Raw genomic sequence first — 22825 nt, 5'->3', positions numbered from 1 at the left:
CAATTTCAAAAATTCTATGTGCTCTTGCTTGCAAACAAAGCCACGTGAATTTTTGACAACTGTTATCCGCCATCTTTAATCAACAGAGCACTGTGCTCCTATCATGCGGGCAATTTCGTCAGCTGTCATCCGCCATCTTTCATCCACAGAACACCGTGCTGCCCTCTTTATGACATGTAGTAGCGGACAATTTGAAAAGTTCTGTTAGCTGTCATCCGCCATCTTTAATCAAGAGAGCCCCGTGCTGCCATCTTTAGCTAGATACCTTTGAAATGTGGTGGCAGCAAATTGAAAAATTCCACGTGCTCTTGTTTAGCAAACAAACCCACGCGCTTTTTGTCAGCTGTCATCCGCCATCTTACATCGCAAATCTCAGTGCTACACTCTTTAGGTACATACTTTTGAAATATGGTGGCAGATAATTTAAAAAGAAAAATTCTACACAGCCACCTCTCGACGCTAATTGCATAAGGTGGTGGCTATACATGACTCCTTAAGGGTGCTTACGCAAGATGGCTGCTATACACAGGTTCTTATGAGACCCCCTTGGGATGCTTGCGCAAGATGGCAGTTATACATGGCTCCTTATGAGATGCCCTAGGGATGCTTGCGCAAGATAGCGGCCGCTCTTATGGGACGGCTTAAGGGTCCTTGCACAAGATGGCTTGAGACGCCCTAAGGATGCTTGCGCAAGATGGCGGACAAAAGATGGCGGCTATACACAACTCCTTATGAGACGCTTAAGGGTGCTTGCGCAAGATGGCTGCCGCTCTTATGAAGAAAGCTAGCTTAGAGGCTAACGTGTCGTGCTAGTTCGATTCATTAAATTTGCTGCTTAAATGCAAAATGTTAAATATCTCGAAAACGGTGCACCGTAGAGCAAAACGGACAAAATTTTTCTGCCTAATACCCAGGTTCGCAGTATGAGGAACATGGTAGCATAAGAAAAACATAAACGGTTCGGTTCCTACTTAGGCCCTTTGGCATTCGCTCTGTTTTAGCTTGTATCGAAGCAAGTCATCGCGACATGATGAGGTCTAGCTATGGTAGAGTATATAACGTGCCGTGCAGGTTCGATTCATTAAATTTGGGGCTTAAATGCAAAATGTTAAATATCTCGAAAACGGACAAAATTTTTCTACATAATACCTAGGTTTTGCAGTATCAGGAACAAGAAAAACATAGTCTAATGATGAGATCGACGGTTCGATTTCTACTTAGGCCCTTTGGCATTGGCAGCTAACTATTTCTACAAGATAGCGGCTATACATAGCTTCTTATGAGACAGCTTAAGAGCGCTTGCACAAGATGGCTGCTGCTCTTATGAGACGCCCTAGGGGTCCTTGCGCAAGGTAGCAGCGACAAGACGGTGACTATACACAGCTGCTTATGATACGGCCTAGAGGTGCTCACACAAGATGGTGGCTGCTCTGATGAAGAAAGCTAGCTTTGCATCGCGCAGGTATTTTTACAGTACTAAACCTCATACCTTTGAAATTTGGTGGCGGGCAATTTGAAAAATTCGACGTGCTTTTTCTTCACAGCAGCTATCTTTAGACAATAGCGGCTATACATAAGCTGTTAAGGCCTCCTCTTATGTCAAGGCATAGCTCTATCGAACAAGTTTAAATCTGCATCGGAATAGCTAGAGTAAGCACGTGCTGCAGTGATGACGTCATTATGCATGTTTAGACTTGCAAATCACTAAAGAAACATAACAAGACTAGAATCGAACACTGCACTCTATACCGTGATCATGTGATCGGAACATTGATTGAAGTGTTTAGAACACTCAATAAGTGATCAAGACTATAATAGAACACTGTACTCGATACAACATGTGTTTAGAACATGTCAGGGGATACCTTTGTTCCAAGAAGATTAGATTACCGCACATTCCTTGTAGGGCTAATAGGCTAAAGGGCTAATGGGCTAAAGGGCTAATGGGCTAAATGGCTAAAGGGCTAAAGGGCTAATGGGCTAAAGGGCTAGGGTGCCTCTCCTCTCTTTATCCGGGCTTGAGATCGGCTCTACAACTAGAGGCGGAGTTAACACCCTAAGGAAGGGAGAATGTTGGGAAATAATCTATACGAATATAGCTACTCGATCGACTATATACTACAGATGGATGACTTAGGTGAGGGTAAGCGCTTACTTAATAATACCTACACGACGTAATTCATGCTCTATTTCAAAAATATCTTCTTTGTACTGTGTGTAACCAGCATCATGATAGGCTCTTAGCAGTTGTAAACGTTTTACCAGTACGTTGGGGTCTTTACAGTAGCTTATATCTACATAGGGTAACAGAGGCTCGTTGTAAACTTTGAGTCTATATGCAGAAAGTTGATGTGTGGGGACTTGTTTTGATGTAATACGTGCTTCAGCAGTAGCGTTTCTAGGTACAAACTTAACTTGTTTCGATAGCGATGAAGCGTTGAAATTTCCTTCTTCTTTACCTTGCGTCTCTTCTTGAGATGTTTGCACTGCGACAGAACGTGTAGTAGGCTTAGGAAATGAAGTAAAATCATCAAGCTGTAATGGCAATGAAACATTCAGATTTTCTTCTTCTTCTACTTTCCCTTTACTACTGTTTTGATCAACATCATTATCCTTATTATCATAATCATGATCTTGCCTCTCTTTATCTTGAAGTTTGTGCTTAGTAACAGAACTTGCAGCAGGTCTAGACAACAAGGGAGAATTAAAAATCTCTCGCAGAGGTGTACTTTTTAAACATAAATCAGTGTTCGCTGGAATATGGTTGAGCTCTTTGTATTTTGTTCCCGATGAAGCTACATTACACGCGGCTTCATGACGTTGAGCGTTGTATGCGTTCTTGAACTCTCTTCTACAATGTTTGCATTGAAAAATTGTCCTACATGATATCTCATGACGTCTCCTGTGATAGCTTCGCGAAAATGCTTTTGCACACTCATCGCAAATATACCTAGAAATAGGTTTTCCCATGACGGACTTTTACCTTCTGCTAACAGATTCTTCTTTAAATCTACTTGACATTTGTTACTCTCTACTTCGATGATGCGAACAGCTTAGCGATTAACAGTAAACTAACGCAAAAGCGTATAACGAAGGTAGCAACAGTAAGGTATGCATGTATCCATCAAGATGGCAAGAGTGAGGTTAGCGACGTTCTGTTGTTGGATTTTAAATTCCGCGCTATAACATGCATAAGGTGGCAGCCTTGAGGTTTACCGCCGTAAAGATGGCAGCAGTGAGGTTAGCGACGCTCTATTGTCCTTCAATGTGAGGTTAGGGTCCGTCAAGAAGACAGCTGTCAAAAAAGCACGTGGCTTGGTTTACTAAACAAGAGCACGTGGCAGTGACGTCACGGTCACGTAGTATGCTGCTTCAGCATGCAATGTTCAATGTCTACACCTACGTAGTTAACACTCTGCTATGTTCACAAGATTTTTACACATAACTATTCTTTATGCTTTATGTTCGTGCACATAGGTTATGTTAAGATAGCAGCAGATACAAGCGATGGTCACGTGCTTTAGTAGAAGATGCATGCATTATCAAAAGGTGGTGTGTACACGCTTTTAAACCTTGCTATTCTTACCGCTGCCATGTTCACAAGATTTTCAAAAATCGCTATTCCTTGTACTTTAAGTTCATGCACATAGGCTATGCTAAGATAGCAGCACAAACACATGCGAACGTTATACATTCTAGCGGGATATGTTAATACGATAGTTGAGGCATGCAAAATCGATAGGTTTTGTGTACACATTTTGAAACATAACTATTCTTCGTGCTTTAAATCCGTGCACGTAGGTTATGCTAAGATAGCAGCACACTCTAGCGGGAGAAGTTTTGTACTCTAGTTGATGCATGTATAATCGATAGGCAATGCGTACAAGCTTTTAAAACTTTGCTATTCTTACTGCTGCTGCTTTCTGCACAAGAATTTTATACATCAGTATTGTTTATGCTTTAAGTTCATGTTTATAAGTTATACTAAGTTAGCAGCATACTTATAAGGTTGTCGCACATTCTAGTGGAAGAAGTTTAATACGAAAGTCGATGCATGCAAAATCGATAGGTGATGTGTACACGCTTTGAACTTGGGTATTCTTTGTGCTTTAACTTCGTGCACATAGGTTATGTTAAGACTGCAGCACACACAAGCGATGATCGCACGCTGTTGTGGAAGAAGTTTAGTACGATAGTCGATGCATACATCACCGATAGGTGATGTGTACACGCTTTGGAGCATAGCTCTGCCTTGTGCTTTAAGTTCATGCACATGGGTTAGGGATACACAAAAGCGATTGCTACATGCTCTAGTGGAAGAAGCCTAGTACGATAGTCGACGCATGCATCATCGATTCGTGATGTGTACACGCTATTCTTTATGCTTTAAATTCACGCACATAGGTAGCAGCACACAATTGCGATCGTTGTACACTCTAGCGGGAGAAGTTTAGTACGATAGTCGATGTATGCAAAATCGATAGGTGATGTGTACGCGCTTTGGAATATAGCTATTCTTTGTGCTTTAGCTTTATACACATACGTTAGCAATACACATATGCGATCGTTGTACACTCTGACGGTAAAAATAGTCGATGCATGCAAAATTAATAGGTGACGTGTACACGCTGTTAAACATCGTTATTTGTTGTGCTTAAAGTTCACGCGTATAGGTTATGCTAAGATAGCAGTACAATCTAGCGGACGAAGTTCAGGGTGATGTGTACACGCTTTGAAACATAGTTATTCTTTGCATTTTAAGTTCATGTACATAGGTTATCCTAAGATAGCAGCATAATCTAGCGGAAGAAGTTTTAGTACGAGAGTCGATGCATGCGAAATCGATAGGTGATGTGTACACGCTTTGAAACATGGCTATTCATTGTACTTTAATTTTATGGGTATATGTTATGCTAAGATAACAGCACAATCTACATGAAGAAGTTTAGTACGAGAGTCGATGCATGCAAAATCGATAGTTGATGTATGCCCGCTTTGAAACATGACTATTCATTGTACTTTGGGTATAGGTTATGCTAAGATAGCAGCACAATCTTGCGGAAGAAGTTTAGTATGATATTTGTTGCATGCGAAATCGATAGGTGATGTGTACACGCTTTGAAACATGGCTATTCTTTGTACTTTAAGGTCATACGTATAGGTTATGCTAAGATAGCAGCACAATCTACCGTAAGGAGTTTAGTACGAGAGTCGATGCATGCAAAATCGATAGGAAATGTGTACACGCTTTGAAACATGGCTATTCTTTGTACTTTAAGTTCATGTGTATAAGTTATGCTAAGATACCAGCGCAATCTAGCGGAAGAAGTTCAGTACGAGATTCGATGAATGGAAAATCAATAAGTAATGTGTACACGCTTTGAAACATGGCATTTCTTTGTACTTTAAGTTCTTGTGTATAAGTTATGCTAAGATAGCAGCACAACCTAGCGGAAGAAGTTTAATACGATATTTGTTGCATGCAAAGTCGATAGGTAATATGTACTCGCTTTGAAACATGGCTATTCTTTGTACTTCAATTTTATGGGTATAGGTTATGCTAAGATAGCAGCACGATCTAGCGGAAGAAGTTTAGTACGAGGGTTGATGCGTGTAAAATCGATAAGGTGATGTGTACACGCTTTGAAACATGGCAATTCATACTGCTGCTCTGTTCCCAAGATTTTTAAACATAGCTAATCCTAATGCTGCTCTTAACGACGTAGAGCTAAGGATTGATTACGTGACCGTGACGTCACTGCCACGTGCTGTTGTTTAGTAAACCAAGCCACGTGCTTTTTTGACAGCTGTCTTCTTGACGGACCCTAACCTCACATTGAAGGACAATAGAGCGTCGCTAACCTCACTGCTGCCATCTTTACGGCGGTAAACCTCAAGGCTGCCACATTATGCATGTTATAGCGCGGAATTTAAAATCCAACAACAGAACGTCGCTAACCTCACTCTTGCCATCTTGATGGGCTTAAACCTTACTGTTGCTACCTTGGTTATACGCTTTTGCGTTAGTTTACTGTTGATCGCTAAGCTGTTCGCATCATCGAAGTAGAGAGTAACAAATGTCAAGTAGATTTAAAGAAGAATCTGTTAGCAGAAGGTAAAAGTCCGTCATGGGAAAACCTATTTCTAGGTATATTTGTGATGAGTGTGGAAAAGCATTTTCGCGAAGCTATCACAGGAGACGTCATGAGATATCATGTAGGACAATTTTTCAATGCAAACATTGTAGAAGAGAGTTCAAGAACGCATACAACGCTCAACGTCATGAAGCCGCGTGTAATGTAGCTTCATCGGGAACAAAATACAAAGAGCTCAACCATATTCCAGCGAACACTGATTTATGTTTAAAAAGTACACCTCTGCGAGAGATTTTTAATTCTCCCTTGTTGTCTAGACCTGCTGCAAGTTCTGTTACTAAGCACAAACTTCAAGATAAACAGAGGCAAGATGATGATTATGATAATAAGGATAATGATGTTGATCAAAACAGTAGTAAAGGGAAAGTAGTAGAAGAAGAAAATCTGAATGTTTCATTGCCATTACAGCTTGATGATTTTACTTCATTTCCTAAGCCTACTACACGTTCTGTCGCAGTGCAAACATCTCAAGAAGAGATGCAAGGTAAAGAAGAAGGAAATTTCAACGCTTCATCGCTATCGAAACAAGTTAAGTTTGTACCTAGAAACGCTACTGCTGAAGCACGTATTACATCAAAACAAGTCCCCACACATCAACTTTCTGCATATAGACTCAAAGTTCACAACGAGCCTCTGTTACCCTATGTAGATATAAGCTACTGTAAAGACCCCAACGTACTGGTAAAACGTTTACAACTGTTAAGAGCCTATCATGATGCTGGTTACACACAGTACAAAGAAGATATTTTTGAAATAGAGCATGAATTACGTCGTGTAGGTATTATTAAGTAAGCGCTTACCCTCACCTAAGTCATCCATCTGTAGTATATAGTCGATCGAGTAGCTATATTCGTATAGATTATTTCCCAACATTCTCCCTTCCTTAGGGTGTTAACTCCGCCTCTAGTTGTAGAGCCGGTCTCAAGCCCGGATAAAGAGAGTAGAGGCACCCTAGCCCTTTAGCCCTTTAGCCCATTAGCCCTTTAGCCCATTAGCCCTTTAGCCTATTAGCCCTACAAGGAATGTGCGGTAATCTAATCATCTTAGAACAAAGGTATCCCCTGACATGTTTTAAACACATGTTGTATCGAGTACAGTGTTCTATTATAGTCTTGATCACTTATTGAGTGTTCTAAACACTTCAATCAATGTTCCGATCACATGATCACGGTATAGAGTGCAGTGTTCGATTCTAGTCTTGTTATGTTTCTTTAGTGATTTGCAAGTCTAAACATGCATAATGACGTCATCACTGCAGCACGTGCTTACTCTAGCTATTCCGATGCAGATTTAAACTTGTTCGATAGAGCTATGCCTTGACATAAGAGGAGGCCTTAACAGCTTATGTATAGCCGCTATTGTCTAAAGATAGCTGCTGTGAAGAAAAAGCACGTCGAATTTATCAAATTGCCCGCCACCAAATTTCAAAGGTATGAAGTTTAGGGCTGTAAAAATACCTGCGCGATGCAAAGCTAGCTTTCTTCATCAGAGCAGCCACCATCTTGTGTGAGCACCTCTAGGCCGTATCATAAGCAGCTGTGTATAGTCACCGTCTTGTCGCTGCTACCTTGCGCAAGGACCCCTAGGGCGTCTCATAAGAGCAGCAGCCATCTTGTGCAAGCGCTCTTAAGCTATCTCATAAGAAGCTATGTATAGCCGCTATCTTGTAGAAATAGATAGCTGCCAATGCCAAAGGGCCTAAGTAGGAATCGAACCGTCGATATCATCATTAGACTATGTTTTTCTTGTTCTTGATTCTGCAAAACCTAGGGATTAGGTAGAAATTTTTTTTCCGTTTTCGAGATATTTAACATTTTGCATTTAAGCCCCAAATTTAATGAATCGAACTAGCACGACACGTTAGCCTCTAAGCTAGCTTTCTTCATAAGAGCGGCAGCCATCTTGCGCAAGCATCCTTAAGCGTCTCATAAGGAGTTGTGTATAGCTGCCATCTTGTGTCCGCCATCTTGCGCAAGCATCCTTAAGGCGTCTCAAGCCATCTTGTGCAAGGACCCTTAAGCCGTCCCATAAGAGCAGCCGCTATCTTGCGCAAGCATCCCTAGGGCATCTCATAAGGAGCCATGTATAACTGCCATCTTGCGCAAGCATCCCAAGGGGGTCTCATAAGAACCTGTGTATAGCAGCCATCTTGCGTAAGCACCCTTAAGGAGTCATGTATAGCCACCACCTTATGCAATTAGCGTCGAGAGATGGCTGTGTAGAATTTTTCTTTTTAAATTATCCGCCACCATATTTCAAAGGTATGTACCTAAAGAGTGTAGCACTGAGGTTTGCGATGTAAGATGGCGGATGACAGCTGACAAAAAGCGCGTGGGTTTGTTTGCTAAACAAGAGCACGTGGAATTTTTCAATTTGCCGCCACCACATTTCAAAAGTATCTAGCTAAAGATGGCAGCACGGGGCTCTCTTGATTAAAGATGGCGGATGACAGCTAACAGAACTTTTCAAATTGTCCGCTTCTACATGTCATTAAGAGGGCAGCACGGTGTTCTGTTGATGAAAGATGGGGGATGACAGCTGACGAAATTGCCCGCATGATAGCAGCACAGTGCTCTGTTGATTAAAGATGGCGGATAACAGTTGTCAAAAACTCACGTGGCTTTGTTTGCAAGCAAGAGCACATAGAATTTTTCAAATTGCCGCCACCACATTTCAAAGGTATCTAGCTAAAGACTGCAGCACTGAGGTTTGTGATGCAAGATGGCGGATGACAGCTGTCAGAGAAAAGCACGTGAGCTTGTTTCCAAACAAGAGCACGTGGAATTTGTTTCCAAACAAGAGCACGTGGAATTTACCGCCACCACATTTCAAAGGTAAGTAGCTAAAGAGGGCAGCACGGTGCTCTCTGGATTAAAGATGGCGGATGATAGCTGTCAAAAATCGCATGGGTTTGTTTCCAAACAAGAGAATGTAGAATTTTTCAAATTGCCGCCACCACATTTCAAAGGTGTCTAGCTAAAGAGTGCAGCACTGAGGTTTGTGATGCAAGATGGCGGATGATAGCTGTCAGAAAAAAGCACGTGGGTTTGTTTAATAGGGCAGCACGGTGCTCAAAGATGGCTGCTGTCAAAAAGCATTTTTCAAATTATCCGGCACCACATTTTAAAGGTAAGTAGCTAAAGAGGGCAGCACTGTGCTCTATAGATTAAAGATGGCGGATGACAGCTGTAAAAAAGCACGTGGATTTGTTTATCTCGCGCTAGTGAGGTTAAGTTGGTAGCACTAAGGTTTAGGCTCGCCAAGATGGCAGCACTGCCGATGACAGGTGACGAATTTTCAGCTACTGCGATAAAGAGGGCAGCATGGTGCTCTGTAGTTTAAAGATGGCGGATGACAGCTGTCAAAAGCACGTGGCTGTCAAAAAACACGTGGATTTGTTTATCTCGTGCTAGTTAGGTTAAGTTGGTACTACTGATGTTTAGGCCCGTCAAGATGGCAGTACTGAGGTTAGCGATGCGTTGTTGTCTGTCAAAAAGCACGTGACTGTCAAAAACACGTGGCTTTGTTTACCTCGCGCTAGTTAGGTTAAGTTGGCACTACTGAGGTTTAGGCCCGTCAAGATGGCAGCAGTGAGGTTAGCGATGCGTTGTTGTCGATGACAGCTGTCACAAAGCACGTGGCTTTGTTTACAAATTCAAATCTCCCGCCAAAATTCAAATTTCCCGCCAAAAATTCAAATTTCTCGCCTGAATTCAAATTTCCCGCGGGAGGAGGCGGCAGAACCCGCTTATTATACTACTAGAATTATTTGATAAGATAATCAGCTATGTGGGAGACGGTAAGGAAAGGAGCGTGATTGTAGTGGGTGATCTCAATTTACCAAATGTCAATTGGGTAGGTAATGCGAACGACCGGAAGGGTGACCAGCAAATGGCAAATAAGTTAATATGAGAGGGGCATCTGATTCAGAAAGTGATTTAACCAACTAGAGGGAAGAATATTCTGGATGTGGTGCTGGTAAAACCAGATGATCTCTATAGAGAAACCTAACTAATAGATGGTATTAGTGATCACGAAGCTGTTTTTGTTTTAGTTAAACATGAATGCGAGAGAAAGGAAGGTATTAATATTAGGACTATTAGGCAGTACCATATGGCTGATAAAACAGGCATGAGGAAGTTTTCAAAAAGTAACAATGATAGGTGGAAAACGGTACATAAAAATGAAAACAGACTCTGGGATGGGTTTAAAGTAATTGTTGAAGAATGTGAGAATAGGTTTGTACCTAAAAGGTTTTAAGGAATGGTAAAGATCCACTATATTATAACAGAGAAGTAAAGAGACTAAGAAGGCAGTGAAGGTTGAAAAGGAATAGAGTTAGAAATGGCTGTGGAAGTAAGAAGAAATTGAAGGAACTTACTAGGAAATTTAATCTAGCAAAGAAGGCAGCTAAGGATAAGAATATGGCAAGCATAATTGGCGGTCGTACAAATTTTAGTGAAAATGGAAGACTATGTATAGGTACTTTAAGGCAGAAGCAGGTTCCAAAGAGGACATTCCTGGAATCATTAATGAACAAGGGGAGTGTGTATGCGAGGATCTTCAAAAGGCAGAAGTATTCAGTCAACAGTATGTAAAGATTGTTGGTTACAAGGATGCCTAGATAGAGGAGGTGACTAATACTAAAGAAGTATTAAAATTTACCTATGACAACAATGTCATTTACAATAAGATACAAAAGTTGAAAAGTAGAAAAACAGCAGGAATTGATAAGATTTCGGGGGATATACTAAAGACAATGGTTTGGGATATAGTACCATATCTGAAGTAGTTATTTGATTGTTGTTTGCAAGAAGGAACTCTATCAGATGAGGGGAGAGTTGCTATAGTAGCCCCTGTGTATAAAGGAAATGGTGATAGACATAAAGCTGAAAATTACAGGCCAGTCAGTTTGACATGCATTGCATGTAAACTTTGGTAAAGCATTGATTCTGTTTTCATTAGACATGTTTGTGAAATTAATAACTGGTTTGATGGAATGTAGTTTGGGTTTAGGAAAGGTAATTCCACTGAAGCTCAACTTCTAGGTTTCCAGTAAGATATAGCAGATATTCTGGATTCAGGAGGTCAAATGGACTGTATCGCGGGAGACTACTGGCAAAATTGAGTGCACCTGAACTTGACAAAAGAGTGACTAAATGGGTGGCTATGTTTCTAGAAAATAGAACTCAGAGAATTAGAGTAGGTGAAGCTTTATCTGTCCCTGTTATAATTAAGAGGGGAATTCCTCAAGGCAGTATTATATGACCTTTATGTTTGTATATATATCAACGATATGTGTAAAGAAGTGGAATCTAAAATAAGGATTTTTGCAGATGATGTTATTCTGTACCGAGTAATAAATAAGTTACAAGATTGTGAGCAATTGCAAAATAACTACGATAATGTTGTGAGATGGACAGTAGGCAATGGCATGATGATGAACGGGGTTAAAAGCCAGGTTGTGAGTTTCACAAATAGGAAAAGTCCTTTCAGTTTTAATTACTGCGTTGATGGGCTGAAAGTTCCTTTTGAGGATCATTGTAAGTATCTGGGTGTTAATATAAGGAAATATCTTCAATGGGGTAATCACATAAATGGTATTGTAAATAAAGGATACAGATCTCTGCACATGGTTATGACGGCGTTTAGGGGTTGTAGTAAGGGTGTAAAGGAGAGGGCATATACATCTCTGGTAATACCACAACTGGAATATGGTTCCAGTATATGGAACCCTCACCAATATTACTTGATTCAAGAACTGGAAAAAAATCCAAAGAAAAGTAGCTCGATTTGTTCTGGGTGATTTCCGACAAAAGAGTAGCGTAACAAAAATGTTGCAAAGTTTGGGCTGGGAAAACTTGGTAGAAACGAGACGAGTTGCTCGACTAAGTGGTATGTTCCGAGCTGTCAGTTTAGAGATGGCGTGGAATGACATCGGCAGACGAATAAGTTTGGATGGTGTCTTTAAGAGTAGGAAAGATCGCAATATGAAGATAAAGTTGGAATTCAAGAGGACAGATTGGGGCAAATATTCGTTTATATGAATTGGATTTAGGGAGTGGAATAACTTACTAAGGGAGATGTTCGATTAATTTCTAATTTCTTTGGAATCATATAAGATAAGGCTAGGAAGAAACAGATACGGAATCCGCCACCTGCGCGACAGCCCTAAATGCAGATCAATAGTTATTGAGAGTTGTTTGATGACAGCCCGTGTTCCACACCGTGTGATCTGGTCTGCACTCATGACCATGGTGTACCAGAAATGTTTATAATTTAGATCAGGATGCTATACACGAATACCAGAGGTTGTGTATGTTGCGCTGTCAACGTCTCGGAGAGCTTCTCGTTGAAAGTTTGTGTGTACACCAATCTTCCACTCTGTCCCCATTGCTCTTTGTCCTCAGCATGGACACCACCACATGGGACTTGCAAAGGGGTGTTTGTAGGACTCTGTTATATGCAGATGATGTTGCACTTGCTGATAGACCCGGAATGGGACTGCGGCATCAAGGTGAAGACTGAATACCTGTTTTTCACAATACAAACTTAGAATGAACAAAAGGAAGAGTGAATACCTGGAGTCATCCGAGCCATCTAATGGCTCCATCCAAGTTGATTCAGGTACCTAGGATCTTGCCTACAGACTGTTAGTGGGTAGATGTTGAAGTGCGGTTTATGATAAAGGCAGCGTGGATGAGATGAAGGGAATTCACAGGCACAGACTGTGACTGAAGTATAACACTACGTCTGAAGTTCAGAATATAATGCATGTTAGTACGTCTTGTTGCTGTGTACGGTGTTGAATGTCGACGTACTGAGAAAGGTATGGAGTAGCAATTACACAACATGGAAATGTGTGTACGCCATTAGTCGATGGGCATTGCAGTCCTGCATCACGTAAGAAAAAAAGACACCGTTCACCAGCAAATGAGCATAGGATATGTCACCTATGGTTTGGTCGGCGTCCTTTTGCTGTACCTGACGCAGTTGGCAATTTCATCCAATCTTTTGAAATTACTTTGCAATGTCCACATGGACCTACTATAAAAAGACATTGACAATATTATACAAAAAATTAAAACTAGAAATGCAGCTGGGATTGGTAAAATTTCTGGGCATAGACGAAAGTCAGGTCTTTGAGATATTGATTAGTGTATGTGTGAATCAGCTATACAAGATGAATGAATAATTTGTGTAGTAGCACCCTGTGTATAAAGAACATGTGCTAAACATAAAGCCAGTAATTACACACTAGTCAACTTGACTGGTGTTGCATGCAAGCGCTTGGAATGCATTCTTTCTGATTATATTATACACATTTACGAAATTACCAGCTGGTTCGATAGATGGTAGTTCAGGTTTCAGAAACATTATTCCACTGAAGCTCATCTTGTAGATTCCAGCAAGATATAGCAGATATATTAGATTCATGTGGTCGAATGTATCACGATTGACATATCTATAAGGATTTTCATAGGGTAGATCTTGGGAAACTACTGACAAAAATTAGTGTGGTTGGGATAGATAAAATTGTGGCTAAATGGGTGACTATAAAGTCGAGGCCAAATTATTAAACATTAACAATTGAGAATTGAAAACATAAGATGTTACCAATTTTTAAGATGATGATTTTAGTACTTGGTAAGCACCCACTTAGCTTTCATCAGTGACTTGATTAGACTGGGCGTACCCTCAAACAGTATTTTACACTGACTCTTCAAATCGTCATCATGACACCAGATCTGAACGAGCTTCTCAATGAAGCCAATTTCTGTCGTTATATTTGCTTTTCGTACTTTTCTTTGCTATCGCCTAAGGATGTTCTATGGGGTTCATGTCTGGACTGTTTCTAGACTTTGTAGCAAGGAGGCCCATCTTGCATAAAAATAAATTCACTTTGGCCAAACCACTCTTGCATCTGAGGTACCAAACAGGTTCTTAATTCTATATAGTTCACGTCCCATAGTTCCTTCTTCAATATATAATCGTCCACAGCCGTACCAAGAATACACACTCCGGACCATCACTGAAGTTGGATGTTTCACTCTCTGCTTCACTCAATCTGGATGGAATGCTTCACCTTTTCTTCTGACACATGGACTTGTCTCTTATTGTACAGGAAATACCGATTCGCCGCTAAAACAAACCTGAAATAAATGAAACAAATAAGCCTAGCATTAAATGCAATAAGGGGCCGATGACCTTCGATGTTTGGCCCCTTTAAACAACAAGCATCATCATCATCATCAAATGCAATAAGCTGTACGGTTTGGAAGAAAAATTTCACACAGTTACTGTACTGTACAGTTACATTACTTAGATTGGGTTAAAATTGAATAATGAATGATAATTAAGGAATTACAGTAATTGTCATGGACTTGCCTGTTTCCAATCTTCAGATAACCAATTCTGGAGAGTCGTGGCCCACTGGAACATATTTTCAGCCATAGCAGGAGTAATCTTCGCTTTTCTTAGAGGTCGTCTTGCTCTCAATCTAGCATTAAACAGCTCTCGTCTCAAAGTCCTGGCTGCTACCAATGACCCATACTCTTACAATTTCATACGTAAATCCAAACTAGTAACCTTGCGGTTGTTTACTGACAAATTAAACAGTTTTGCTTCCCCCTTGGGGTTAGTTTCTTCTTTCGCCCACAGTTTCCAACACGTTGTTGACATTTTGCCTTCCCCTTATCTTCACATTTTAAAATTCTACTTACAGATTGCTGTAATATTTGCAATCTAGAATCTACCTCTTGCTGTGAATAACGTTTCTCAACAAGTAGCTCTCTGACAATGCCTTTCTTGGCGAAAGGTCATTTTGTCTCCCCATAACCTCAAAATTTGACAGTTCTCTAGTACCACTCTTAAGACATATCAACTGAACTCGTGAATAGTATCAATAACGCACGTAATTTACAGAATGCACAGTATTAACAATAGGTCGCATTATTTACTTCCATACAGCAACAATATGCAGATATAGACGATAAACAACAGAATGTGTTCACTAACAAAATATGACACAAAACCATGTGAATAATGAAATTACATTGTGGTTCTCACTGTAGCCACTATATGAAAAAATACAATAATGTGGGCAGGGATATCCCAAGTGGTAACTTTACCACCAAACAATGTTCAAGGATTAAACTATAAAGGTCGATAAATTACATCTGTCTGTCTGTTAGGTCATCAGCCCAGAGGCTGGTTGGATCCTCAAACAGCTCCACCAAAGGCTATGCAGTTATAGGGAAACTGCAAAAACCAATGGCAGAGCCCAAATGAGGCGTACTAGGCAAGATGAGGAGTGAGGTAGTTTGCCATTGCTTTCCTCACTGGACCAGCAGGTGCCACTGCAGCATGACTGATCCTATGAGCAACACCTTTCATAACACTCAGCCACTAGTTGTGCTTCAAATGTCATTACTCAGCACCACCCATACCCCAGCAGCTTCCATATTGTCACAGCCATGGATGAAACTGGGACATCGGTGGAAGCTACACTTTGCTCTGGCCTGTACGAAGAGACGGCTACAAACATACTGCATCCATCAACATAAAGATAGAAATATACCATTTACCATGAAAATTTGGCCACGTCTGGTGTATTTGTAGAAAATAGAACTCAGAGTATTAGAGTAGTTGAAGCTTTATTTGATCCTGTAACAATTATGGGATTGGGTCCCACAGGGCAGTACTGTGAGACCTCTATTTTCTGATATATATATATATATATAAACAATATGAATAATGAACTGAAAAACTGATGAAGCTCTTTGTAATAACTAAGGATTAAGGCCACGGCCGCTTCCTTCCCACTCCTAGCCCTTTCCTGTCCCATCGTCGCCGTAAGACCTATCTGTGTCGGTGCGACGTAAAACAACTAGCAAAAAAAATGTAATAACTAAGTTTCAGGATTGTGAGTAACTGCAAAAAGACCTTGACAATATTGTAAGGTGGATATCGGGCAATGCTATATTGGTAAATGGGGTGAAAAGTCAGTTTCTGTGCTTCACAAATAGAAAGAGTCCTCTCTAATTTAATTATTGTGTTGATGGGGTGAAAGTTGTTCATGGGGATCTCTATAAGTACCTAGTTATTCTTATTAAGGGTATATTTTCATTGTGGTAATCACATAAACGTATCAGAAATAGAATTTGCAGGTCTCTTAATATGATTATGAGGTTATTTAGGGGTTGTAAAGGAGAGGGCATATAAATCTGCAGCAAAACCACAATGAGAGTATGAGACGATCACCAGTATTACTTGATTAGAGAATGGGAAATACTCCACAGGAATAGCTCCATTTCTTGTGGTTGATTTCTAACAAAAGCGTTGTGTTACAGAGATGTTGCAAGGATTCAGCTGGGAAGACTTGGAGAAAGGAGACAAGCTCTTCAATTAAGCAGTATATTTTGAGATGTCATTGGAGAGATGGCTTGGAATGACATTAGTTGATGAATACATTTAAGTCATGTTGTTGAAGTATAGGAAAGGTCACAACATGAAGATAAGTTGGAATTCATGGGGACTAATTTTGGCAAATGTTCACTTATAGGAAGATGATTTAGTGATTGAAATAATTTACCGTGAGAGTTTTTTCATAAATTTCCACAATCTTTTTCTACATAAACAACCAACATCCCTAAATGCTGTTGTTTGATTGTTTCATTGATTGATTTATTCATTGATTGGGACATTGACTGATTTATGTATTCTGGTCTTAATGTGATGTACAGAGAGGGACGATGGATATTTCTATGCTTGTGATATAAACATTGTCCTATTGTTGGAAAAGTGGTGGGAATAATGTGGGATTATTTGATATTACAGTGAAGTGTTTCGGAAAGAAAGTATATAGGAACATGGAAATGAACGAAGAAGTAACAAGTCACGTCATGTATAGAAAAATGGGAACGGTGGAATGTGAATATAAGACAATGAAGATAATAGCTAGTCATTGTGGTATTAGGATCAATAGAAAGAGAAACATAAGCAAGGAATGATATTGGGTTATGATTTGGAGAGTGTTTATTATTATTTATTTTCCTTAAATTGTACATGTACACATACGCAGAAGTGCCTCCACCCATACATGTATGTGTACATATACTCTGCTGAATATTCACAAATATGTAGATAATTTTAAATTTACATATTTACAAATGTTCCTCCTGTTTTGTGCTACCATGTCTACTGCTATCCAACAGTGTTTTCCTTTTCATGTTCTTATCTATCTTATCAGTTGTTTGAAAAGCAGTGGCGAAAGGGCTCGGGTTAAAACGCAGCAGGTCATTATGCAAGTTAGGTCCCCAAAACAGTAAAAATAAAATAAATAAATGCAATGTAAATTTTAATCTAATAGAAATTGTATACTATTATTTGAAGTAGGTGCACAAGTTGTATACCTGTTGATTATGTTTGTAACACAGAAGATATTATGAGTAAAATTTTGTAGATTATATACATTTATTAAGGACGAGCTGTGTGCTTAATATAAAAAAATAGCATATATTGTATAATATTGTATTTACAAAATTGTTTTCTTCTCTATTCTTTTAAAATTTAGTGTTTGATAATAATGTATTCTTGTGTACCATTTGCCAACAAGGTAGACACCTCACTTGCATTTAAAGTGATTTTGATTTGATTGTTCCTTTCAATTATATAATTTTTAAATGGGATGTAAATTAATTATACTCTTATTGTGCCACTATGAAATTTATTATCTCAGCTGTTTCTTGTTTAGGACTATATATATTTTCCCTTCTTTATTCTACTTTTCCTATTTCTTACTTATAGCCTTCTGAATATACTAAGGAGGAAATATTCATAGAAGAACATACTGATGATCAGCTCTTGTCGTACATCAAGGAAGAAACAAAGTACGTATACTACAAATTCTATACAATATGGAATATGTTGTACCTATTCACAGCTGTGTTCAGTAGTGGTTGCTTTATCTCCAAAAACTGGCCGTTTTCATCAGTTTAATCCTTTCTTTACAAGATTACATTTAAACACTAATATCTTCAATTTCCACCTGTTAAAATTATCTAAAATATTCAGGTTTTTTAAGATCATAATTAATGTTCCGTCATGTAGATTTATTGAATGTATATCTACAAAAAATCCTTGGTAAAGCTTGATATTTTTGAAGTGTGTTTGTTTACAACACCTTTAAACAATCACGAAAAATGTGTTCTTTTTTTTCACTTTCTCTGCATCATTTGTTCATCACATTCTTATCATCTGAAATGCCTTCTGAAACTATTGCTTCCAGATATTCTGTGTAAGTTTTTTTTTTACGTTCATACCAATAGTGACACACAGAAAAAGCGATGTTTGTAGATTATAAATTACATCTACAAATTCAAAATTGTTAAGTTTTTTGTACATTTTAAACAAAAATTACTTCAAACTAACATAATCAGTTTCATTAATCAATATAATTATGGCTGAGTTCAATAATGTGGTAACTCAGAGAATGTCATTTTAAAATTATTTGGTTAGATTCCTTTTTTTCTGGTAATTTCTGTTCTCTTGTGTGTTAAGTCAGATTCCTCCATTTGTGGACGCCAAAGCAGATAATGTGTTGTAGAAATGAAACGTTGAGATCATTAATGCTACATCTTTGATATCATTGTTTGCAAATAAAATTTATGCATTGTTGCAAGTGTAAAAAAATTATGGTATTGAATTCATGTTCATTCCAGTGATGTGGTCACACTTGCTGATTCATTTTAGTGTTCATTGTCAGTCAGGTGGTTCTAGTGTGTTGATTGAAAACATGCCTACACAGTGAGTATAATCTAATAAAATAGACTGGTACAAGTGGAGTTTAAAATTTGTGCAGGTTGCTTAAAATATTCAGAATTCTTTAAGTAAGTGAATTTATTATTTCGTAAAAGTAGATAAATAGGGGGTACATTATTGCTTCACGTCCGTAGCTTTAACCTCCAAGTGCCCTACACGTGACCCCCGGGTGGTACTAAGAAAGCAATAACTGTGGCTGCTGGACCTATCTTTTAAATATCTCCCAGCAATGACTAAAGTATTTCATGGAAATAGCTGTTCTCAGAGCTACCAGACAAGAAGGATTGGACCTTTCATCCGTGTCTTCCAACTTAACATAGATGTGACTACCTATCCAAAGTTATCCTGGATAATAAGATAGATTTTGTGGCTATACAGGAAACCCATACAGCCAATGAAGAAGAGTTTCGGAAAAGGGGCCGCATTAATGGTTACACAGCTCTTGGTGCAACATATCACAGTGCACATGGTATAGCTACTTATGTTCATAATTATATCCAAGATGCCTCACTGCTCTTTCAAAACGAAGACGAAGACGTCCATTGTTGCTGTGCAAGTGGCAGATGTTGCTATTTTTAACATTTATAAACCCCCAAACGCACAGTGGCCAAGTACCGTTCTACCTACTGCTCAACACCCTGCACTTTATATAGGCGACTTCAACAGCCATCACGAACTATGGAAGTACTCGAATAACAGTGAACGTGGAACGAAACTCGTAGAATGGACAGAAATGAACAATCTCCATCTGATTTTTGACCCAAAAGATCTTGGTACTTTCCAATCAGCTGCATGGAATAGGGATTCCAATCTTGACCTGTGTTTTGTTAGCTGCAATGAGGGAGGACAGCCCTTACACACCAGTCGTAAAGTGTTAATACATTTTCCCCACGGTCAATATGGCCCCATTGTGGTGGACGTTGGCATGAAAATTCCTGTTGTACGGTCAATACCACAATCTCGGAGGAACTTCAGAAAAGCAAATTCGTCAACATTCACCACTGAACTGGATAAATGTGTTCGGTGGATTGCTCCCAAGCACAATTACAAGCATTTCGTAGATGCAGTTATGATGGCGGCTAAGAAGAGTATGCCATAGAAGAGAATACATCCCTGGCTGGAATGTTGAGACTGATGCGCTCTATAACGATATATCGGCAAACTGGTGATGAAGACATAGCTGATGAACTTCTTTCCAGCATGGATACTACCCGGAGAGAACGGTGGATTGAGACAGTGGAGAATATCGACCTAACTCATTCCAGTAGAAGATCGTGGGGGCACCACAGAAAACTTGGAGGAAGGACACCTTTGGTGAAGCAACAGCCTGGAGTTACTCCGGATGAAGTAGCATCTCACATCGTCACAACTTCCCAAACTCCATCAGATAAGAAACATACCAAATACATACGGCGCCAGCTCCAAACTCTGGAATCAAGAACACCACGCACATCAAGGTATTCACAACCGCTTACGGTGCAAGACATCAATGCTGCTCTCAAAGACGTTAAACCAAGTACAGCTCCAGATTTTGACGACATTCATCCAGAATTTCGCATTCATTTAGGGAAGAATGCAAGAAGTTGGCTGTTAAGGTTTTTACCGACCTTCTACAGAACAGACAATTCCCGACAGAATTCAAACCAACGAAAGTGATTTCCATCTTGAAACCAGGTAAGCCTGCCAATGACCCAAGCAGTTATAGACCAGTTGCCCTTCTTTTTGAGAGGCTATTCCACAACAGAATCAGAGCAACTATTTTTCAGCGTATTGCAGTTGATCAAGCTGGATTCAGGCCAAATCGCAGCTGCTGCGATCAAGTGCTTTCACTGACATTCCACATGGAAGCAGGTTTCTAGAAACAACTCAAGACCTCTGCTGTATTCATTGATCTTACAGCAGCATTTGACGCAGTCTGGAGGGAAGGATTAATTTACAAGCTTCTCCGAATTGCACCCTGTAGGACCATCGTGCTGGTTATAAGCAATATGCTCAATGACAGAAGATTTCGAGTGTGTATGGGAAATAGTATGAGTAGAGAAAGGAAGCTCAAAAATGGATTACCTCAAGGATCGGTACTGTCTCCCCTACTGTTCAATTTGTATATCTCCGATCTCCCAGAAACATCATCGCAAACATTTTGTTATGCTGATATCATAACACTAGCCACTGAAAATCAATACCTTAGTGTGACAGAAGAAGTGCTACAAAGAGACCTGATTTCACTTGAAACGTACTTCAAGAAATGGCAACTGTGTCCTAACTCTAACAAAACAGAAGTATCATGTTTTCACCTGAATAATCACCAAGGTGTCATTAAACTCCACATACGTTTTTGTCACCAAGAACTTCGGCATAGCAGCTATCCCAAATATTTGTGGATTACACATGATCGCACACTATCTTACAAACAACATCTTATGAATCTGTCAAAAAAGCTCAAAACACGTAATATTATCCTTCAGAAATTGTATGGCTCAAGTTGGGGTTCATCAGCAAAGACTTTATGATCTGCTTTGGGACTGGTATTCTCGTGTGGTGAGTACTGTGCACCAGTTTGGCTGGATAGCCCATATACAAGACTAATTGGTACTCAACTGAATGTTAGCTTGCGGTTAATATCTGGTACTATCCAGTCCACATCCCTTTATTGGCTCCCAATTCTGTCAGGTATAATGCCACCTGTTTTAGAAAGATTAAATGCTCCCATCCGAGAGTTCAAGAAGATAGAAATGAAGCCTCAACTGCCTGTTTTGGATGATATTCCTGTTCTCAAGGTAACGAGGTTGGAGTCACGACATCCATCTTTGCATGATGCTGTCGCATTGGCTGATGGGAATTTTCACCCTTTAGAAGAATGGAGAAGTCGCTGGAAAGTTGCCATAGACAGTTCCTTACACATCATCTTCCTGGTGAACATCATCTACCACGTAAGATTTGGACCACTCTGAATTGGGTGAGAACAAATCATGGACGATGCAGGGATGCCCTTTATATGTGGAAATATATCTCATCACCAGAGTGCGACTGTGGTGCATCTCGACATATGATCCCCATATTGTAAGTGAATGTACACGACGTTCCTACACAGGTAGCCCAAGTGACTTTTTGGAACCAACAGAGGAAGCCATACAGTGGATCACTCAACTGGACATTCTGCTATAAAACTTGTTTCTTGTTTGTGTACATTTGTAAATACTATATATTTGTATATATGTACCTCACTTGTTGCCCTATGCTAAAAATAATATTAATAATAGGTAAATAACGTAGTTATATAATATTCTTTCAAAATTGTAATTATTGTCACTGACCTTACAAAGTACCACAAGTTTATGTCCTGTTTTAAAACATTTAATGCAGTTGTGTTTTTGAACTGTAATTGTGACATTGCTAATTAATTTTTTGCTGTCACACCTTTGTTGGTTACTGTTGATAATCCGTGGGAAATGATCGTATAGTCTCGGATTGGTGCTCTTAAACAAGCCCTTGTATCAGCAGGTCATGCGATGGCTAGTCATAGCCTAAGGTTTGACTTCAAACCAGATTTGTGATGGAAACTATGAATCCTGAATGGTTTATTTGATTTGTGAGTGGTTAGAGTCTTCTCGGCTCTTATGTGATGCACTGACTTGTTCCTACTGTACTTTCACAACTAATGGCAAGAAATATCCATGTCGGTCCTCAGAACTACCAAGTACCAGCTCACACTCTCTGTTTCTTTGTAATTCATGTGTAACAGGACACAATAGGCTACGTTAAAGAACAATCTTGTATTATGACCTCCAGTAAAAATGTTGCTTATGAATCCTTTTCACACACAAAATCATATTTCTATTTTTGATGGA

At 39.5% G+C, this 22825-nt stretch overlaps 1 protein-coding gene across 1 annotated transcript in view; it reads left to right on the top strand.

Annotated features, from left to right (window-relative positions):
• The window catches only part of LOC137503344 (zinc finger protein OZF-like), a 150972-nt gene that overhangs the window by 40754 nt on the left and 87393 nt on the right, over positions 1-22825 (top strand). The window contains exon 5 of the mRNA XM_068230902.1: positions 17964-18046. Within this exon, the coding sequence (XP_068087003.1) occupies positions 17964-18046 (83 nt within the window). The remainder of the gene's footprint in view (positions 1-17963; positions 18047-22825) is intronic.

This window comes from Anabrus simplex, chromosome X, assembly GCF_040414725.1.
Source record: "Anabrus simplex isolate iqAnaSimp1 chromosome X, ASM4041472v1, whole genome shotgun sequence".
Lineage (NCBI taxonomy): Eukaryota > Metazoa > Arthropoda > Insecta > Orthoptera > Tettigoniidae > Anabrus > Anabrus simplex.
Note: the sequence above shows the minus strand (reverse complement) of the source record. Positions and strands in the feature narration are given on the sequence as shown.